The sequence below is a fragment of the Crocodylus porosus genome, unplaced genomic scaffold, assembly GCF_001723895.1.
Source record: "Crocodylus porosus isolate Cpor-Errol unplaced genomic scaffold, CroPor_comp1, whole genome shotgun sequence".
NCBI classification, from domain to species: domain Eukaryota; kingdom Metazoa; phylum Chordata; order Crocodylia; family Crocodylidae; genus Crocodylus; species Crocodylus porosus.
The window spans coordinates 37668762-37688179 of NW_017728915.1; the positions used below are offsets into that span (position 1 = coordinate 37668762).

Sequence of the window (19418 nt, forward strand, 5' to 3'; positions counted from 1 at the left end):
GGAGATGGGAGGGAAGGATGAAGAGGTGTCACTTCTTCCAACTTTTCTCTAAGCAGGAAGGCTAGAAATGTGCAATTTTTTAAAACAAAAATAAAATTGCCATTCTCCTGACTCCAGGAGCTGGGGCTTTGCAAACCCAGCAATGACTCAGGGTTAAACTCAGCAACGAGGCTGGATGAGAACTGCAGGATTTTGGAATCAGTCGCTAGTGCCTGCAGGAAAAGGAAATGACTAATGAGCGAAAACCAGCTCTGGATTCAAGGGAGAGCTTGGGATGCAGAAATAATGAGAGAGAAGAGGGGGGGAAAGGCTGAGAATGTGCCTGGATTGTGCAGGACGCGGCGGGGAAGCAATTCTATTTTCACCCCTTGGAGCGTGTTGCGGATGTGCCGTGTAAGCCATTGGCAGGAAGGCTGGGTTGTGCTCATTAGTAGGCAGCGATTCCTCCATCATAGGCAGGAGACAAATTGAATCTGCCTGTATCATTTGCTGCAGTGAGTTCTGGGCTGCTCCAGGGGGAATACACCCATCCACGTGGGCAACACCATTCGGTATTACGGGATCTCTGCCCTCTCTCTGTTGGCTTGCAGATGCTACTGGTGAGGGTCTGGATGGGGCAGGACTCTTCTGGGAGTCCTCTGAGAGCATCTGGGAGCCAGCACCAGGCTCAAGTACTGGCCTAGTGAACGTGGGCCTGATCTCCAAAGGTACTCTCGTCTCTCAGGTCCAGTGAAATCACTGGGAGCTTAAATACTGTTGAGCCCATCAGGAGAACAGCATTACAATCCCTGGCATTTCTGCTGGCATCCTTTACTGGGGGGAGATGGATGAGACCCTTAACCTACCCATTTACATGGCAGGGTGATGCTTGGAGGGATCTGAGCAGCTCAGCCGAGGGAGTGATGTGAAGAGAGGTTATGTTGCCCTGGCCTGGGCTGTTGGTATAATTTTTACTCCATGCTTGTTCAGGTCTCACCGTTTGCTGCCTGAGGCTCTCTGGGCCCCGTTCTTGTCCCCCTTGCAATGGTGGTGGACTGGGGTCATTCTTCCACCTTCCTGATCTAGGGCTGGCTGAGCCAGAGGAGAATCAGGCCTCGGGTTTCTCACCAGTCACAAGCAAATGGGGGTACGAGGGTGCTGAAGATGTTTGAAGTGTCTACTGAAACGGGGAATGAATGTATGTAAAACCCACTGACCGGCAGCATGGAGAGGGAGGTCCTGCCTCGATTCCAACCTTCCCTGCCATGACAGGGGGTCAGACTTGATGACCTGCTCAGGTCCCTTCCAACCCTAGAAACTATGAAAGTACGAAACTATGCATGGCACCAGGACAAACGTGGCCTGTAGCTTGCCTCACTTCTGGCCAACAGGACTTGCTTTCACAGGCAAGAGATTAATTCTGTCTCAGTGACTCATGCACTTGCTCTATGACCCTCAGTAAAGGGCCCATGTCCTGGTGATAAGTACTGGAGGAAGGGGGAGGTTGTTCTTGTGATATGACCGACTTGCCAACATACCCTGAACCAAGACCCCCTTACTCATCCCCATGTGTTTTGTTTTTTTAAACAACCCATGTGAATACTGCCAGTGATACCACTCCTTAGGCCCTTCTGATATTGAAAGGCTGGCAAATGATATCAGGAAAACATACCTTCCTAAAATGAGATGTGGCGTAGAAATCTATCCACTATTGCCATTAGAATCCTCTAATTAATAAACCACAAAATGCAGAGGTAAGAAAGAAGGTGAACGCCCCGCAAGAGATGACTAGCATGATAAACTAGCAAGCTGCAAGGTACAATTAATCCCATTTGCTGTCCAAGAGCGCATGGACAATCAGAGTCAAAGCTCAAAGTCCCACTTTGCCGTAGCGAGCGGTACACTGTGGATTCCTGCTTTTGTCTGTCCTAGCCTTGTCACACGCAAACCTGGCTAGGCTTCAAAGACAGGACAGAAACAACAAAGCAGCCCACCTTTTTTAAGTCTGCCACTTGCAACCTGTATGAAAGCCACAGGTATATGTGACCATCTGGCTGTCTATTTTAGGCAATCTGAAAACTTCCGAGCTCTCTGGTATTTTTGGCTGCTCTTATTAGCCAGACGCATACTAAAGAACAACTGGCATCTAATTGGCAAGTTTCATATTTGTAGCCCGATTTTGGTAAACATTTATTTTCTCTAGAGCAGACCGTTGGACCTGGCAGTGTCATCATAATGAACAATGCAGCTTCTGTACTAGTCTGTACTGTCATCACCCCTGCAGGTGAAAGCAGACCCAATCAGGCACTCACATGAGAGTCAGGAGGCCACCTGATTGGTAGAGGGCTGGGCAGCCTGAGTATAAGAGCAGGCCCAGGGAGCACGGCCAGCCAGCAGCTGGTGGGGCATCAGGCAAGCCCAGTAGGAGAAGACTGCTTTATAGTGGGGCCCAGGAGGGACCCCAGCTGAGTAGGAAGGTCAGCTGCTGCCAGACTGATCGTCAGACTCTTGACTGGTCAATGCAAGGGGGCCAGGGATGACAGGCCAAAGGGCAAATAAGCCCACCATGAGGGGCATGCCGGGGCTGCAGAGAGCTGTTTGCACCCCGACCACTCTAGAGGTGGGTCCAGAGCCTAAAGGAGACCAAAGGTCCCTTGACAGAGGGTGGGGAACCACTGCAGAGGGAGGACAGGAGATCAGCCAGCAAGCCAGCTGGTATAGAGGATGCTGAAGTTCAGCTCCCAGAAGAGAAGTAGCCTCTAAGGCGCCTGAGAGGTAGAAGAAGGGGATGGGCCCAGAAGGCCCGTGAGGGTGTAGAGTAAGAGAGGCCAGAGTGCATATGGGAGTAGAGGCCCCATTGAGGGGGCATGTGGCCCAGGCACATCTAAGGACACCTGAGGCCAAGTCTGGCCCAGAGGCTGGGCCAAAGTATGTCCAAGGACACCTGAGGCCAAGCTTCGGCCAGAGGTCGAATGCGGCCCAGCAATGGGGCTGGAGTAGTTGGAAATGATCTTTTGGATGCCATCTGAGAGGCATGGGACACAGTAAAGGGAAGGTTGGAGCCATGTATTATACCCTTTGCATCAGGACTTTGAACGGGCAGCCTTCTGCCTGCAAACAACTATTAAAATACAACTAAGGCATGGCAGGCGAGTTAGGTGGGTGGACTGCCCTAGGCAGGTGGGTGGGCTGACATTGTGACTGGCCCCAGGATGGGTCCCTGTCAAACCAGGCCTTAAAAGTCCCATAGTCACAAACCTCTCAGCTTGTGTTTTCCACACATGTGTGAACAGGGCTTCATTCTGCATAGCAGCCTCCATCCAGGAAAACCACCTAAGTGTTTAATTCCAAAATATCAGCAGTCCCAGGCACTTAGAGTTAACCATATAATTAAGTGCTTTACTGAATCAGGGCCAGAGAGCTCGGAACTTGTAAGATTTTTAGCCGTTGGAGGAGTTTGAAAAAAAGGAAAGATTTTCACTGGGGTTAAAAGGTTCAACCAGTCAAAAAACAAAACCAAGGCATCCTTTCTCTCCTACTGTAGAGAAATGGCATCAGATATTATATTCCAATAAATCACAAGGCAAATGAATCCATGAGACTTTTTATATGTTGAGGGCTGGAAGGCTGGGCTGTGAATGTTTGCTTTCCTATAACAGATGAGCAACACAAGTGTGTCAACATAATATGCCATCCATCCCATGTGAGAGCTGACACTGTGCTCTGATATGCTCCCCGAGGAAATTCCTTGCACTGTTTATTTATTTGAAATTTGGGCTCCCTGGGACATCCTCCGGAGAGTCACTTCTTGTTTTCCTGAGTTTCCCAGGGGGGAAGAGATGCTGTTCACACAATCCAGCTCCCGAAGAAAACAAACAATAGAGCACAAGCCATTCAGTGTGAAAGAGCAGACAGCAGCACAGTGCAGTCATCGCCGCTTTGCATTTCACATGACTATACTACATTCATCTGCTGAGCTTGGTATCATATATCTAAAAAAACCTGACACTTCCCTACAGCATCAGAGGAGAGAAACGCTTTTTTTTTTGAATGGCTGGATTTTTATCCTCCCAAATATTCTCATTTCCTCTCAGCTGGTTTTTTTTTTCCCCCTTCCTAATTTCTGAAATGGGCCTATTGCACAGCTCTTTACACTCACTTAAAAGAATTATATTAATTGAATAACTCTTCTTTCAAATTGTTGCTCAGATTTTGAGACCTAAGGATACAGCTGGGTGCCTACTGGAATTTAAATTAATAGGAATGATATGCCTAGATGCCTTGTAAAGCAGAACCTCTAGATACTCAAATACCATTGAAAACTTAGCCCCTGGTCTTCATAGCTGCCTGGAAAGGACTTAGCGTCCAGCAACCTGGAAAGTGGCCAGGACATCAAGGCAACATTCCTAAATTTACAAAACCATTACGGGTTTTTTTGATACCTACAGCTGGCCAAGGTCTCGGGTTTAACTCTCCTCTGCAAGACAGCATAGCCCTTTCAAGCACCAAGCAGGGCATAGTGCAGAACCACCTTTGGGACCAATAAGGTCATTATAACAGTCTTCAGTCTCCCCACAAGAGTTGGTAGAGGTCTCCCATCCAAAGTGTCACTGCACTCAAACCCGTGTAGTGCTCCAGTCTCTGGGTGGTAGGGATGCAAGAGGGATGCTGTCGATTGCCTCTCCTACCCACCGCCTGCAAAATACTGCTTCAGAAACAGCTAGTGCAAGGGAAGAAGGACAATGTGGCTTGATGGAGTGGGGCAGGCAGGCAGGCCTAGCTTCTGAAATGCAAGCAGGTGCCCTTACCTTCCCGGCTGCCCTGGGATCATCTGGAGAAACGCCTCCAATAAGGAAAACAAGACTGAGACAGATGCATCATTTTCTTTCAAGCCTAAAACAATTGAGATCTTCTGAGTGCTTTGCAAACTGGAGCTAATTAATCTCCCAGCACCCTGGTGAATTACTCAAGAAATGCTGTATTATCCTTGCTTTTCAGCTGGGAAGGCTAGGGTGCGGAGGGATTGCTCACACATGACTGAGCCATGGTGGCCAAGGGATTATGATAACAATATTTAGTGGCTGGACAGCACTTTGCATCAGTGAATCCCACAACTCTTTCCAGAGGGGTCAACATCATTCTTCCTATTTTAGGGTCAAGCAAGTTGAGACCCAGGGCAGGCAGTGAGTGGTCGCTGGCAGAGCCAGGAACAAGACCCAAATCTCCAGTGTGCTAGCCACCACGTTACTCTGCCTTCCCTACTGCTAAAGAGACTCGCTCCAGAGCCCAAACCTTCGCTTCCTCCTGCTGTTGGCATTATGGTCCCTGCTTTCAGGATCAAGTGGCCACCCCGGTTAAATCCCAGCTCTTCCTTTGGGCCTTTCCATTCCCAAGCAGCTTCAGTATGGCCAGCTCTTCCTCCCAGAGGATCATTGCTGGCTTGCTGGAACATGCAGCTAGGACTGTGCCGTTTGCTACGGACGTACACACAGCCGCGGCAGCGGGATGAGCTAAAACTGTTTCCCAGGTGCAGGCATTACAGGCAGACCAGCATGGTGGGAACGGCCCCACCAGGTTACCGTGCCCCGCACAGCTGTGGCCAACCTCTGGCTGAACTCCCACCAGCGCCTAGCTCAGTGGTTTTACTGGCATCAATTGTTCTGTCAGGGGTAAACCCTCCTCCGCTCAGTTCAACACTCAACCTGCCTTCAGGAGTGTTTGGAGGTGATGGAGACAACAGAAACGTCTCCTTCTGCCCCTTAAATGTCCGTAGTTAGCAGAGCCACCCGCCGCCTCCTGCTGCAGCATGCAGGGGTGCGAGCGCAGGACTCCCTGCCCTGGAAGTGCTTGCTGCTGCCCTGCTCTCAGCCTCTTTTAGGTCCACGTGGTTTCTTACGTGGCAGCCGTCGTGCCGCCATCTGAGAGTTTCAGGTGGACCCCCTCTCTCTTGCTCGTCCTTCCAAGCGGAAGGGCCTGGAGCTTGGCAGGTGATGGATTTAGCTCTTTGGCGTTTGCTGTTCTTACAGAGAGCCGGGCTCAGAGAAGAGGGGTTTGCATTTTGACCCGAAGTGCGTGGAGATTTTCTGGGATTTCTGATGGGGAAAAAAAAGGATGCACTTTTTCTTGAAAATACAGTTGGACCCCGATTTACACAGGTTTTTGGTTGGGTTTTTTTGCACCGTTTCAGTTATGCACTGTCAATTAATCGTGTATCTTTTTTACACGATTTCTATTTGCACAGTGTTTTTTCAAGAACATAACCACCTTGCAAATCAAGGCCCGACCGTAAGTTTGTCTCTCTCCATCCAGCCCAGGAGTGAATTTCAGGGTGGCAGGCCAGGAACAGAGTGAGTGCTGAATGAGAGGGGCGGATGGTATTACTTTTGCTACTTTCTGGTTGTCCGGAGCACGTGTTTTTGTATCCGAGAACTTGAACCAGAAATGACACGGAGGCCTCCCTCCACTCTGTCTCCCTCTTGGCTGTCTTGAAGAAGACACTGTCCACTCCGATTTGGATGCGCGCGAATACCCCACGTGACCAAATCCAAGGTCAACAGAAGTCCTGGGAGAATTAAGACGTTCCAAAGGAAACCGTTTTGAAACAAAAAAGCTTTGTCAAGGGGACTGCGTGTGTGTGTGTGGCGGGGCCAAACCGAGAAAGTAAAAGCAAAACTCTGCCCTTACTGATTGCAAGTGTCCGTGCCAAGAGAACGGAGGCTGAGCGAAGGAAAGTGATAGGAAAGTTTTCTCCCAGGTTCAATCATTTCTGTCTTCATTTGTAACATGGACACTGAAATGACTAAAGGTCCGATCCAAAATCCTATGGGGCTGAAAACTCCCGATTGCCTTCACGTCTGGAGCAGATCACGAGCTGCCCGTGCCACGTGCAGCTTTGGCAGTGCCTCTTACCTAGCCTGTGGTTTCAGAGGAGCAGCCTTTTCATTGTTATTTCCTGTATTTTCTCTGCCTAATTCCTTCCTTACCAACGCAGGAAACAGGATCTCTGATGCAAGCAACCTCCACCATCCTCTCTCCCCTCAGCAGAGAGGGAAGCAAAAGCATCATTTTCTTCTGTCTCCCTTCCCCCCATCCTGTAGCCCACCCTCTTTTTCTTTTCTTTTTTCTGATTTTTAGTGAGTCAGTTCCCTCTCTCGCACTCCATCTGCTCTGGATGCAGCTGAAGCTCTCAGACATGTTCTCCACCATCCGTCTTGCCGTGTGACTTTATTCCCCTCCCCGGCCTCCAGTTATAGTCTCCACTTATCTATCCCTACTCAGCTCTAGATCTCTGCTCCCCTCGCTTGATGATTTGTCTTTGTAGGCAGCCTGTTGCTCACTGATGCAGGAGCAGGGAGCTGCAAGCATGGACAGGAAAAGGACACGGCCCTCCGTCCTTGTGCAGGGATCCTGGGTTTGCTAATGGCATTACTTTTGCTACTTGCCAGTGCTCCAGTTTGCATCCAAGAACCTGGACCAAAAATGAGGCCTCCACGCTATTTCCCTCTTGGCTGATTTTAAGGAGACCTCGTCCACTCAAATTTGGAGGTGTGCGAATACAAGATTTGACCAAATCTAAGGTCAACAGAAATCCTCGGCGAATTAAGCCGTTCCGAAAGGGAACAGACCCTTTCAGCCCCGTTTCTTTGAACACCGACTGTGAGCGGTGCTTCGAGCAGGCGGTCTGCATTGGGGTCACTTTCACTCCAGGAAAAAAGGGGCCACTCAAAGGTGAATGTAGAACAAATGCAAGGAAATGCCTTTACACAATGCTGCCCAGAGCCTGGCGGAGGAGAGGGCGAGCTGATCTCCTCCTTCCCTTGGCTGTTGCGATGAGACAATGACCCGGCTTCCTTTTCACCCTTCCTCCGGGGGCCCAAGCAGGAGAGGGCAGGAGAGGTTATGCACAAGACAGCGTATAGAGGAAAACGAGTCCTTATGCTCTCCCGTCGTGCACGTCCTGTCTGAGCCACAACTGGACACTCGACACGCAGTCAAACACACGCACGCACACTGTATACAAAGGACATCCAAGATAAATGCACTCATGCTTAGTTGTAGTCGCACTCACATTGGTATAAATCGGGAGGAACTAGCACTGCCCTGACAGTGGTCCAAGTGAGGGCAGAATCAGGCCCAGTTTCATCCCTCTGCTTCTTCGCTCTGGTCCCGATCCCGCTGCCATTGAAGTGAATGGCACAACTTCCATTGACTCCAGTGCTATCAGGTCACCATTTTCTCACAAGGGCGGTGGTTGGGATTCCTTGGCTTCGATTTCCAGCCTTTACCTTCTTTCAGTGCATTTGTTCTTGTCTTCGGCTTCCATCGAGCATTAGCCCCCGCCGCTCAGCTCTGGTGTCCACAGCCGCCTGCAGGATGCTGCTGACCACATAATGGATGCTGCATTTTCCTAAATGCAATCACTCCATTAATCTCGTGCAATTAATGCTTTGGGAAGCACTTTGCAATGATTGATTACGAGGGAAGTGCTACAGCAAAGCAAATAGCTGTTGCTCTAGTTGTATTATCACAGCAAGTCACAAATCCCTGGCTTTTGACAAAAAAAAAGGTAGAAAGGAGCCTTTCCTGTCAACACTGAAGAGCATGAGCTTATCTCAGAGCTGCCCTATGGCCCTTTTACATGAGGGTGCATCAGGGCAAAGACAAGGCAGCCACCTGGGACCCTCAAGGAATGAATATTCTTGGTGCAAAGGAGCTTCTGTAGGAGCCATGGACCTGTTAGACCTACCAATGTGCAACTGTCACACAGGGCCCAAGTGCAGAGGGTATTTTGGAGTGAACGGGAGGTGTCTGGGAGGCTTGTACACCGCACAGGTTCTGTGCTACTGCAGCAGCCGTGGGTCCGATAGCTCTATGGGTACAGATGGGTTGCCCGTGCCACCCTGTCAGGTGCCATAACGCATAAGCAGCTTGAGGCTGGATGGGAGACCACTAGGAGCCGTGTCTGCAATGCAACCTCATTGAGCCACCCTTCTCTTACTTGGTGTCCTGCACCAGAGCCACCTGCATCTTCGTCCTCAAGTGGAAGAGCCCTTCTAGGAATAAGTCTGTGGGCTTGTAGTGGGACCTCAGCTGTGAGGCCCCTGGAGGCCAAGAACATTTCTTGCACCCTGTTCTCAGGGCAGTCTGCCCTTCTTTTGCCCACCACATCTTGATGTAAATTGTTGTTATTAAAGTACAGGACGCTGCCCTGGTCTTCCACTAATGATCCCCAGGTGTCTGGGGTCAATGCATGGCTCCATTCCACCCCTACACCACGTCCCATGCCTTGCATGTGGTTTGAGTCACCAATCAGGTGACACTTGTCCCTACATCTCCAGGCCACCTCAGGACTTCCTTCCCTTGTTGGGGTTTTAGCCTTCCCAGCTTCCTCCCTGCTACTCTGGTTGGTTGCAGAGGGCTCCAGCCCCTGTCTGCTGTCCTGCTCCAGGCTCTGGGCTCTCTGCCTCCCCACCCACCCCAAATGCTGCCCTACTTAGGTCTCTGGCCCCAAACACTGCCCGGATACAGCCCTGGGCTCCAGCCTTGCTCCCCCCAAAACCTACCTCCAGCAGGGCTCAAGGCAATCAGGTCAATGGGACCTCCAAACCATTCCTTAGTCCCAATTCCAAGCCACAAGTATAACTTAAAACAAAGCCTTTCAGCCTTCTGGTAGGCACCAAACACTCACCGGGCTTAACATAAAATTGAGGCCACCAGCCTGCATAACGAGTCTCTCTCTTTGCTCCCAAGCAACTCTCCCTTGCTCCCAGGCCTGCAGCCCTGCTACTTCGCACTGTAGACTCAGGGGTCCTGCCACGCCGCCGTCAGGAGTGCTGCACTCCACACCTCTCAGGGCTGGCCACCTTGACCGGGTAGTCGGGGCTTATATAGCTTAAGCCTGAGCCCTCTTCCAGTCATGGGATGCCCCCGACTACAGGGCTGCCCCTTAACCCCCTGGGGCCGTGCTGATCTTCAGTAACAGGGTCAGGGTTCCCCGATGCTGGTTACCTGCACTGAGTGCTAATTACAAGCAGTAGAGATGGGAAGGTGGCTGCTGCACGACTTCCTAAGCTTATATGGTCTGGGGTGCTGGGAGTGGTGGGGGGAGAATAGGGGGAAGTGCTCCAAATAACCTGCAGAAAGGGATGGGGCCTGGTGGAGGGCAAGCTGAGGAGTTTTTGGTGCAAAACGGGCCACATGTATACACCAGAGGGCAGATCTAGGGGCTGCCCTCTCTGCCTTTACTGCTGTCTGTTATGGCACTGACCCGTCCGCCACTCCAGACACTGATGGGTGCCCCAGGGAGCTGCTCCAGGGTCTCTCTGGGTCCTGCCTTGCCTTCAGTCTTGGGTCCCTCTTACCTTGGATGGCTTTCAGACTGACCTCCACCCGCCATCATTATTTCTGGCTCATGGCTCTTGTATCGGTATCCTACTCCATCCCTGAACACTCGGCTGGACCCACACAGCCCGTCCTGACGTGGGTGTCTTGCCTGCATATAGCAGTCTGGGGTAATGATAGCGTCTTCTACAACTATAAGACTTCAGTTGGAGCTGGGATTCTTCTTGCCCTTGTGCAGGGTTGCTGCGTGCTCTCAGGCAGGGGCACAGTAAAAGTGGTGTGTATTTTTACAGGGAGAGAGAAACTCCGGTGACATACGCGGCGTCTCCAAAGGCAATGAAAGCCGTGCAGTTGATAGCAACCTTCAGTCTTGTAGAGCCCAGTGCTACGGAGAGCCGAGCACTCGGACGCAGCTAGAGTTTCTGGGAGTGGGAGGCACCAAGAGCCTTGTTGGAAGAGGTTTTATGTGGGTAAACTCTTTGCAGAGCAAAATGCACTCCTCTTGCAGCAGCCTTCTCATAGTACAAGTCCAAACTTGTACTATGCCTCTCTTGTATCGTAGGGCAGCCACAGGCTTTGATGAAATTAGGTCTCCCATGAAGAGATCCATTTCTGAAAAGCTCCCTGCCATTAGCCTTGTGCATATATATATGCACAGGGTCCCATTACAAGCCCACAGACATATATATACACACACACACACACACACATAAACATACATACATACATTGTACACACACACACATGTGCACCCACACACACTTTTAGGTAACAGAAATAAGTTGAGCAGGTGGTGTCAGTGTGGGATAGGTAGTGGGCGAGAGCTATGGAGTTTCTCTGCCAACAGGTAAAAGGCTGGAGTCTTTCACTGTTCATGTCCGGACATCAGAAAGTTTAAAGATCTTTTAGAAGATGCAGAATTTTGACCGACAAATGCATGTTTTGTTAGGAGCCAGCAGGACTAACCTAAGTGCCTGTGTAGGGGGCATTTATTTCATTTGCTCCTTTTGGCTGATAATCAGAAGGCTATCAGAGAACTGTGCGCTGCACTTTCCAGTCAGTCCCGGTTGCGAAATGCAAGGTGTTTGTCTCCAACAGGGAAGAAAATGCAACAGCATAATTAAAACCTACCTTGGGAGAAGGGTGACGTGGCTCGTCTTTCCCCTCTGCTGCATCAGGAATGGGAGAGACAAAATGAAACCTTTGGATAGACAAAGTGCCCTTCTCTTTGATTCTCCAGGGGTTTGCTCAAAACCCCCAAACCCCCGGAGAAGAGGAGAGTAGTTGTTCCTGGCACACATGCTGTTCTGGAAATGGGCTTTAAGGTCATGTGTTAGCCAAGTTGTGTCTCTCAAAGGGTCCTTGAGATGGGTGGAAGAATACGCAGGCAATTTTTTGCAAACTCGGTGCAACCCATCGGCTCCCCGGGCCCCAGAGGAGATTTGCAGTTGTGCTTTCCCCCGGTAGTGTTTTGTCCTGCGTTTCAGTGCAGCTTCTGGCTTTCAGCAACGGCCCGGCTTCTTTGTTAGGATGCTGTAATCCAATTTTTCAACTGAGGATTGACTGGGATACTGAGAGGTCAAGCGCCTTGCCTGGGGTTGGAAACTGAATGGAGTGACTCAGCTGGAAAGGGAGAATCCGAGCCCAGGGCCTGTCTGCACGGTAAACCAGAGCAAAGGCCTGGCAGCCAAAGGCAGGGTCTTTTGTTGCCCCCACAGACTGATACCAACAGGCCAGTCTCGCTCCTGCTAAGGTCCCTCTGCTCCTCTGGTGGGTTAAAGCAGCCTGGAAAGGGCAGAAAGCAGGCTCCAGGAATCCTCCCTGTCTCAGGGACCTTTCCCCATCGGTACAAAGCGACCAGACTGGTCCTGAGTTGGCCCAGCTTCCAGCCCCTGGCCTAAGTGGCAGGAAGGGATGGAGGCACGTGGCCAGAGGGCACTGCCTACTCTCTGTTTGCCCAGGAGAGTGTAACTTAGCCAGGCAAACCAGGGCCTGCTGCATCCTTCTCTGAGCTGCCTCATGTGCAGACCCATCCTGCCGGCTCCCCCTTTGAACCCCCAGTGACTTCCTCTCCTTGCCCCCCGAGCCCCACTAGGAGAGCCCTAAAACCCTTCCAGGCCCCCACCATAATCCTAACCTTCCCTATGTTAATCCTATAAACCCTCGGTAAATCCCCTCTGCCTGCCTGCCTCGTTCGCCGTCTCTGCCTGGAGCTGTGGCTCCCAGGGTCTTTCCGTGCAGGCTGTTTTCCAGGTGCAGAGGCGGCAAGGGGCTGCTTCTGGACCACCTTAGCATTTGCCTCTTGGCTTGACTGTGCCTCTGGCATGACTAATACTGGATCAGTCTGTAAGTCCTGGCAGATCCTTCTGTAAAAGCTCTCTGGGCAGCCATGCTCTCAGATCAAATGTGGGCCCTCTCCCCCTCCACCAAGGCAGGTCCCAGCTCTGAAGACCCTTTCCATGCCCATCTTCCACTAGAAACTTTCAGTGGGGGTACAAAGGGCACTGCTCAGTGGGACAGCAGAGGGGAAGATTAGCCCAATATCCATGTGCCTTAGCCTCCCTTTTGTAAATATGGAGGGCGAAATGCTGCAAAATCCTTGCTATTAGATATCAGCTATTTCCTTAAAGAAAATGCACGATAGGGAACAGACCTGTGTCAACTCCAGAGGAGGGATTAAAGGACATCCCAGGATTTCCCTGCCTCCAAATCTGGCTCTCAGAGAAAGTGCATGGCTTCTTAGCAAAAACTGTGCTCCCACCTTACACACCTTATCACTCCAGGGGCCTGCACTCTTGTCCATAGGTATCACATAGGCACTTGTGTAACACTTGTCCATAAGGGTCACACCACCAGCTTTGAAGGGTTGGGTCCAAAAAGGGGCTAAGCCATTCTTAGAACAAAATCTGCAGTTCAAGTGATGAGGATGAAACTGCAAAGCAAGTTGTTCCCAATAGTTTGGGGTGTAAGGAGACCACCAGCACGGCACTTCCTTGGAGGGCGGATTATTGGAAGCTCGAGTACACAATACAGGTATTGTGCCTTTTTGGGGACTGCCAATCAACCACTTTTTTGTGTTTTCTGGCAAGATTAGTTACTCTCCGCGCATAAGTTTAAACCCCCGAGGCCCTTGAGCTTGCACGTACATTTACAGCTACAATTAAGCAAGCCCTGATATAGACGTCTACCTGGTAGTGAAGGAACGGTGGTAAATGCCCATGTAAATACAGGAGTTCGGATGAGGACACATCCTGGACTCTTAACAACCAAATGCATCTGCGTACATGTGGTCTGTATTTCTCTATGGCTGCTTCCTCCTGCTGCTCTCTGAATGAAAGGCGCCGTGTATATAAGTAAGGGCATTATTATGCATCGCCCAGATTTGATCCCTGTGGTAGTAGGCTACCAAAAAGCGGGGATTTTAGCCTCTTCTCAGATAAGAGTTCCCCTTCTCCAGCTCCTCACTTGCTTCCCTTTGCATGGGAAGTGTTAAAAAGTGGCAAGAGATGCTGGGATGCCCAAGCCAATGTCTGTTGTTTCCAGGCTGCAGCCGAAATGCATCCCGAAAACTTTATGGAGGTCTCTCTTCCTCTTCCCACCTCACTGTGCTGGCTGCCCGCAGGGATGGGCTTGTCCTGAACATGCTTCCTGGGGTTGCAGAAGCGTGGATCTGGATTTGCTGCTTCAACCCCGCTGGCTTCCCCCTAATAAATAGCTCGGTGATTGCTGCGCTCCTGCATGTGACCCCCCCAGGGCAGTCTGTAAATCAAGCTCTCTGTTCTCTCTTGGTCTCTGTTCGCAGGGACATACCAGGGCCAGTGGGTCGGCGGGATGCGCCAAGGCTACGGCGTCCGGCAGAGCGTTCCCTACGGCATGGCTGCGGTTATCAGGTCGCCCCTGAGGACGTCCATTAACTCGCTGCGCAGCGAGCACACCAACGGCACGGCGCTGCACCCCGACGCCTCACCCGCGGTGGCCGGCAGCCCCGCCATCTCCAGGGGCGGCTTCGTCCTCATGGCCCACAGCGACGCCGAGATCCTCAAGAGCAAGAAGAAGGGCATCTTCCGGCGGTCCCTGCTGAGCGGGCTCAAGCTGCGCAAGTCCGAGTCCAAGAGCTCCCTGGCCAGCCAGCGGAGCAAGCAGAGCTCCTTCCGCAGCGAGGCGGGCATGAGCACCGTCAGCTCCACTGCCAGCGACATCAACTCCACCATCAGCTTGGGGGAGGGCGAGGCGGAGCTGTCCGTCATCGAGGACGACATCGATGCCACCACCACCGAGGTCTACGTGGGCGAGTGGAAGAACGACAAGCGGTCGGGCTTCGGGGTCAGCCAGCGCTCGGACGGGCTCAAGTACGAGGGGGAGTGGGCCAACAACAAGCGCCACGGCTACGGCTGCATGACCTTCCCGGACGGCACCAAGGAGGAGGGGAAGTACAAGCAGAACGTCCTGGTCAGCGGCAAGCGGAAGAACCTCATCCCGCTGCGGGCCAGCAAGATCCGCGAGAAGGTGGACCGGGCCGTCGAGGCAGCGGAGAGGGCGGCCACCATCGCCAAGCAGAAAGCGGAGATCGCGGCGTCCAGGTAAGGCGAGCTCCTGGCCCCCGACGCGGAGGGGGCACAAGGGGTTTGGGCGGAGGCCGGTCCGACAGGTGTCCTGAGTTTTTAAACTGAGGCTGCTGGGCCCCGTTGTTTCTTCAGGCGGGCTCGGAGCTGCTGAATGAGTGAAGCCCTGGGCTGGGCTTTCCAGTACAAGCACGAGATGACTGCCTGGCCGGACCCAAAACAGCCAGTAAGGTCATCCCTCACCGCTGAGCCAGAGGGTTTGCTGAGGCTGTGCCCAGCAACGCTACTTCGCTGCCAGTTGCCCGCCATTCACATCGAAAGGGTCCGGTCCTGCAGTCCAGACGCCGGCAGCCTTCCTAAGGAAGTCCTTGCTTCGGAGCTCGGCCTGCAGCTCCCCGTGCACATTTGCCCAGCTTTGCACAGGGGCAGCTCACTTGGCTCACGGCCCCTGCTTTGGTGACCGGCTCTGTCGTCCGGGCTGCTGCTCTTAGAGCCCGACACGTGTGTGTGATGGCATGCCCGTGCATGGAAGGGTCTGCACAACACGGGGGGCCGTGTTGCAAATCTCAACAAGTATGGTTGAGGGAATGGAGTACGGTTTCATTGGCCACCTGGCACTATAACGCGCCCGCTGTCCCAGCACAGGCTGGGTTTCATTAAATTAGGGGTGGGTGCTTCTGGGACGATCTCAAGTTTATTTATTTCCAAGCCCTGGTCAGGGAGAATCATAGATATGAAGGTTGAAGGGACTCAGGAGGTCACATCTAGTCCAACCCCTGCTCCAAGCAGGACCAGCCCCAACTATATCATCCCAGCCAAGGCTTTGTCAAGCTGGGTCTTCAAAACCTCTTAGGATGGAGATCCTACCACCTCCCTGTTCCAGTGCCTTACTACCCTCCTTGGGAGAAAGTTTTTCCTAATATCCAGCCTCAACTTGCCTTGCTGCAGCTCGAGCCCATTGCTCCTTGTCCTGGCATCTGCCCGCACTGGGAACAGCCCAGCTCCAGCCTCTTTGTTACCACCTTGCATTCAATCCCCCTCAGTCTTTTCTTGTCCAGACTACATAATCCCAGGTCTGTCCGCCTCCCCTCACCAGTCCTGTCCCCCAGCCCCACAACCATTTCATTGCTCTCCACTGGACTCTCTCCAGTGTGTCCACATCCTTTCTGCAGTGGGGGCCCAAAACTGGACACAGGACTCCAGATGTGGCCTCCCCAGTGCTGAACAGAGGGGAAAATCACTTCCCTCGATCTATTGGCAACGCTCCTGCCAATGCAGCCCAGGATGCCGTTCGCCTTCTTGGCACCCAGGGCACGCTGCTGGCTCATAGTCACTTATTGCCCACTGTAACCCCCAGGTTATCCCCAGGTGATCTTTCCAGGGCAATAAAACGACGGCAGAGAACAAATGTCACATTACGGCTGCATTATAGATGCGTAGAGCATTATTCTAGTCCACCCTGTCTTGGCCAAGATGGGAACTGTTTATATCGGCCTCACAGAGCGGCTGGTGCTTGCTGGAAGCCAGCTCTCTCCTGGGGCGAGAGATCAAAGCCAGGGCAGCTCAGCCACACATCGCACACGCTCGACAGACGTGCTCGGCTTTGGAAAACTTGCAATGGGTGCCACATGAAGAAAGCCAAACTCACTCCGTGTTAGCGTTAGCAGGCAAAGCAACAGTGGGTATAGCTACAGGTGTCGCAGTCCTTGCAGGTAGCATTGGTGGCACGGCGCCACATGGCACAACCTCAGGTTCGTTTGATGCTGAGCCGGCATCAGCCCGTAACGAAGCAGTATCACCGCACACGTCCTAACACTAGGATTCACCATTTCCTGGCTCAAGCAAATCCCTTTTAGCAGGCTGCACTGCCAACCTGCCTGTAACGTGGGCACCGCTGGGGTGCAGCCCACAGCTGGCCCTGCACATGCCCCTCTCCCACTTGCCACCCACACCTTGGGGTTAAGTAACTGGGAGAGGTTGCTTCACTCCAGAGGAGCGGGGGTGATGTGAACTTTAGGGTTAATTACTGACAAGTCTCATATCAGCGCTCTGCCGTGCGGCCTCCACCTCTCGTCATCAGCAGAGATTTTTAATGAACTATCCTGCCACTTTGGGCTGCCAGCAACATCCCACACGTCAAGCTTTGCCCGCCTTGGGCTCATAAGGATAACAAAGGGGAAAAAAAACCCATGCAGCTTACCACCACCGAGATCCCATGTCTTCAGGTCCATTCCCTGCATGACCCGGCGTGCCGATAGCCTGCTCCAGGGGTAACTCCCTTCTCCCTTTTGAGGGTGATCAGTCCTAATTCCCGTGCCAGGCTTTTCTTCCTTCCTTGCTGGTGGCCAGGGACCAGTTTGTATGTTTCCAGGCCTTTCTCCTCTTCCATTCACTTAATCCCACCTGGTGCAGCCAGCACAGGAGGTCCTCGTTACCAGGAGGGCTGGGTCTGCAGCTTGTCTCCAGCTGCCTCTCTGCACCCTTTCTGGCTCTAAAGAGCTTCACCTTGGCTTGAAGAGACCTAGCCCTGTGGCTCTGTCCTGTGGTCCATACCCCCCCAACCCCAATCCTAACCCTAACCCCCACTCACACACACACACAGTCCTCTTAGTGCAAGCAAGAGCTCCAGCTGCTCGGTCTCTGTTTACTGAGTGTGCAATGCACTCCTCGCTCTCGATACTGTGGCTTGGTGTCTGGTTTCCTCCGTCTACCTGTTTGCTGGTGGTGTCACTGGTGACGAGATGCTACCACCGAGGCGACGCTGTGGTGCTAACCTTTGCACAGCTGGTTTCTGCTGCCTTATCAGGGCGGGGGAGCATGCCCCAAATGCTAAGTAGCAGGGCTTTCTAGAAGCAGTGTCCACTTTTGCTGGTCTTGTAGTCCTGCCTGCCTGGGAGAAATGAGATTTAAAAGGAAGGGCAGGCAAACCCCCACTGGCCGCTGCTGCTCTGGGGGAGGCTTTTCCCTGCTGGAGGCCCTCTCTCTGTCTCTCAGAGCAGGGGGGGAGCGTACCCCACGAGCTCCTGCATGCCCTGCCTAGGTTGGGCCCTGCTAATCATGCAGCAGCTCAAGGGAAGGACTCCGTTTGGGTTTAATTATATTGTATTTTCTTTCTGTCTGTGCATGTGTGTCTCTCTGAGCCTCCTTGTGCAGCCCTGGGCTTGCTTTGGAGTATCTAACGCTAGGCTCCAGCTTGGCTGCGTGATTAAGTGCAGGGTCTCTTGTAGACCTGCCCTGGTCAGGATGCTGCTTTAAACCATTCAGTGGGCAGGACTGTTTCCACCTCGGCAGCAAGGAGTCCTCATTGTGACCCACTTTCGAGCCTACCCTCTCTCAGCCTGTTTCCCCCGGCATGACTCACCTGGGTGGCAACCGTGCTGGCATCGCAGGTACAGGAGCTGCGTGGGCCTGGCACTTCGCGTAGCATCGCTGCAGTCAGCGCGCTTTCTCTCCGCTGCCTGTGGGTCTTTTATCGGGAGCGAGAAGGGAGCTGTCAATCCAGGGAAAACCCATTCATCCCGGCGTGGTGGAGCAGCAGAGCCACCCACCTGGCAGGCTGCTGGATTACGGAGGTGGCGGGCCAGCAACTGCGTGGCAGGGGAAATCTCATCCAGGCCTACCTGCCTCCCGCTCCCCTGATGCCCCCACTATCCAGCCCAGGGCTAGAGGAGGACATTCTTTTCTTCCCTGCAGCTTTCCATGAATTAGCCAGTTTCTTTTCATATCCCTAGTACCTTGCCACTCAAAAAGCCCAGGGAGTCCTTGAGCAGGGGGATTAGGCACCCTCTCTCCGTACTTCTCTTTCTGAAATGCTGGGAGCCAAATTCTAGAGTATGTTTGCATTGCAGCAGCATATAGAAATGTGCCCCCCCCCCCCCAGTCATGCTGGATGCTGTACACACACAGGGTTACAGTCAACCCCTTCTCTAGAGGCGCACAGTCTAGGCCGACAACAGAGGAGGAGAGGAAGGAAGGATTATTGTACCCATTTTACCAGGGAGAACTGAGGCCCAGAGGTGAAGTGGGCTTGTCCGAGGCCACACGGGAAGTGCGCAGAACTGACTTGCACACGGACTGACTTGTGCAAGACAGGCAGAGCTGACTTGCCCAGCTGGGGCCCCAGCAAATTTGAGGAGGAGACGATTGTTGGGTCCAGAGGATGCACGTTCCTCCTCAGGTTCAGAGAGTTTGACTGCGGGTCAGGTTTAAGGCCTCATCCTCTGTCTAGCAACCCTTGCGCTTTGTTAAGGCTTTCGTACTGATTTCTATCCTTGCTGGGGTGAATTTTAGCTCTGAGTAGGGGGGTGAGGAGGAGAGCCAGAGAGAAGCAGTTGCTGCCCTGGTGTGATTCAGGCTTGCCTACCCAGTTTTGCTGAAGCCCCCCAAGCCAGACCCGTGCTACCGTGGCTTTTCCAGCTCCTTCATTCAGGGTGGCAGTGCCATTGCTACCCCGATGGGCCCGTCCTCGCAGATGGTGCACAGCCCCTCGTTCCTGACCCATCTCACCCCCTGCCATTTCCATCCTGAGCTCTGCAC

The 19418-nt window shown here is 52.7% G+C and overlaps 1 protein-coding gene across 1 annotated transcript in view; it reads left to right on the forward strand.

The window, feature by feature from the left end:
* Nucleotides 1-19418, forward strand: part of JPH3 (junctophilin 3) — a 92440-nt gene that overhangs the window by 10754 nt on the left and 62268 nt on the right. Inside the window, exon 2 of the mRNA XM_019535999.1 lies at nt 14123-14900. Within this exon, the coding sequence (XP_019391544.1) occupies nt 14123-14900 (778 nt within the window). The remainder of the gene's footprint in view (nt 1-14122; nt 14901-19418) is intronic.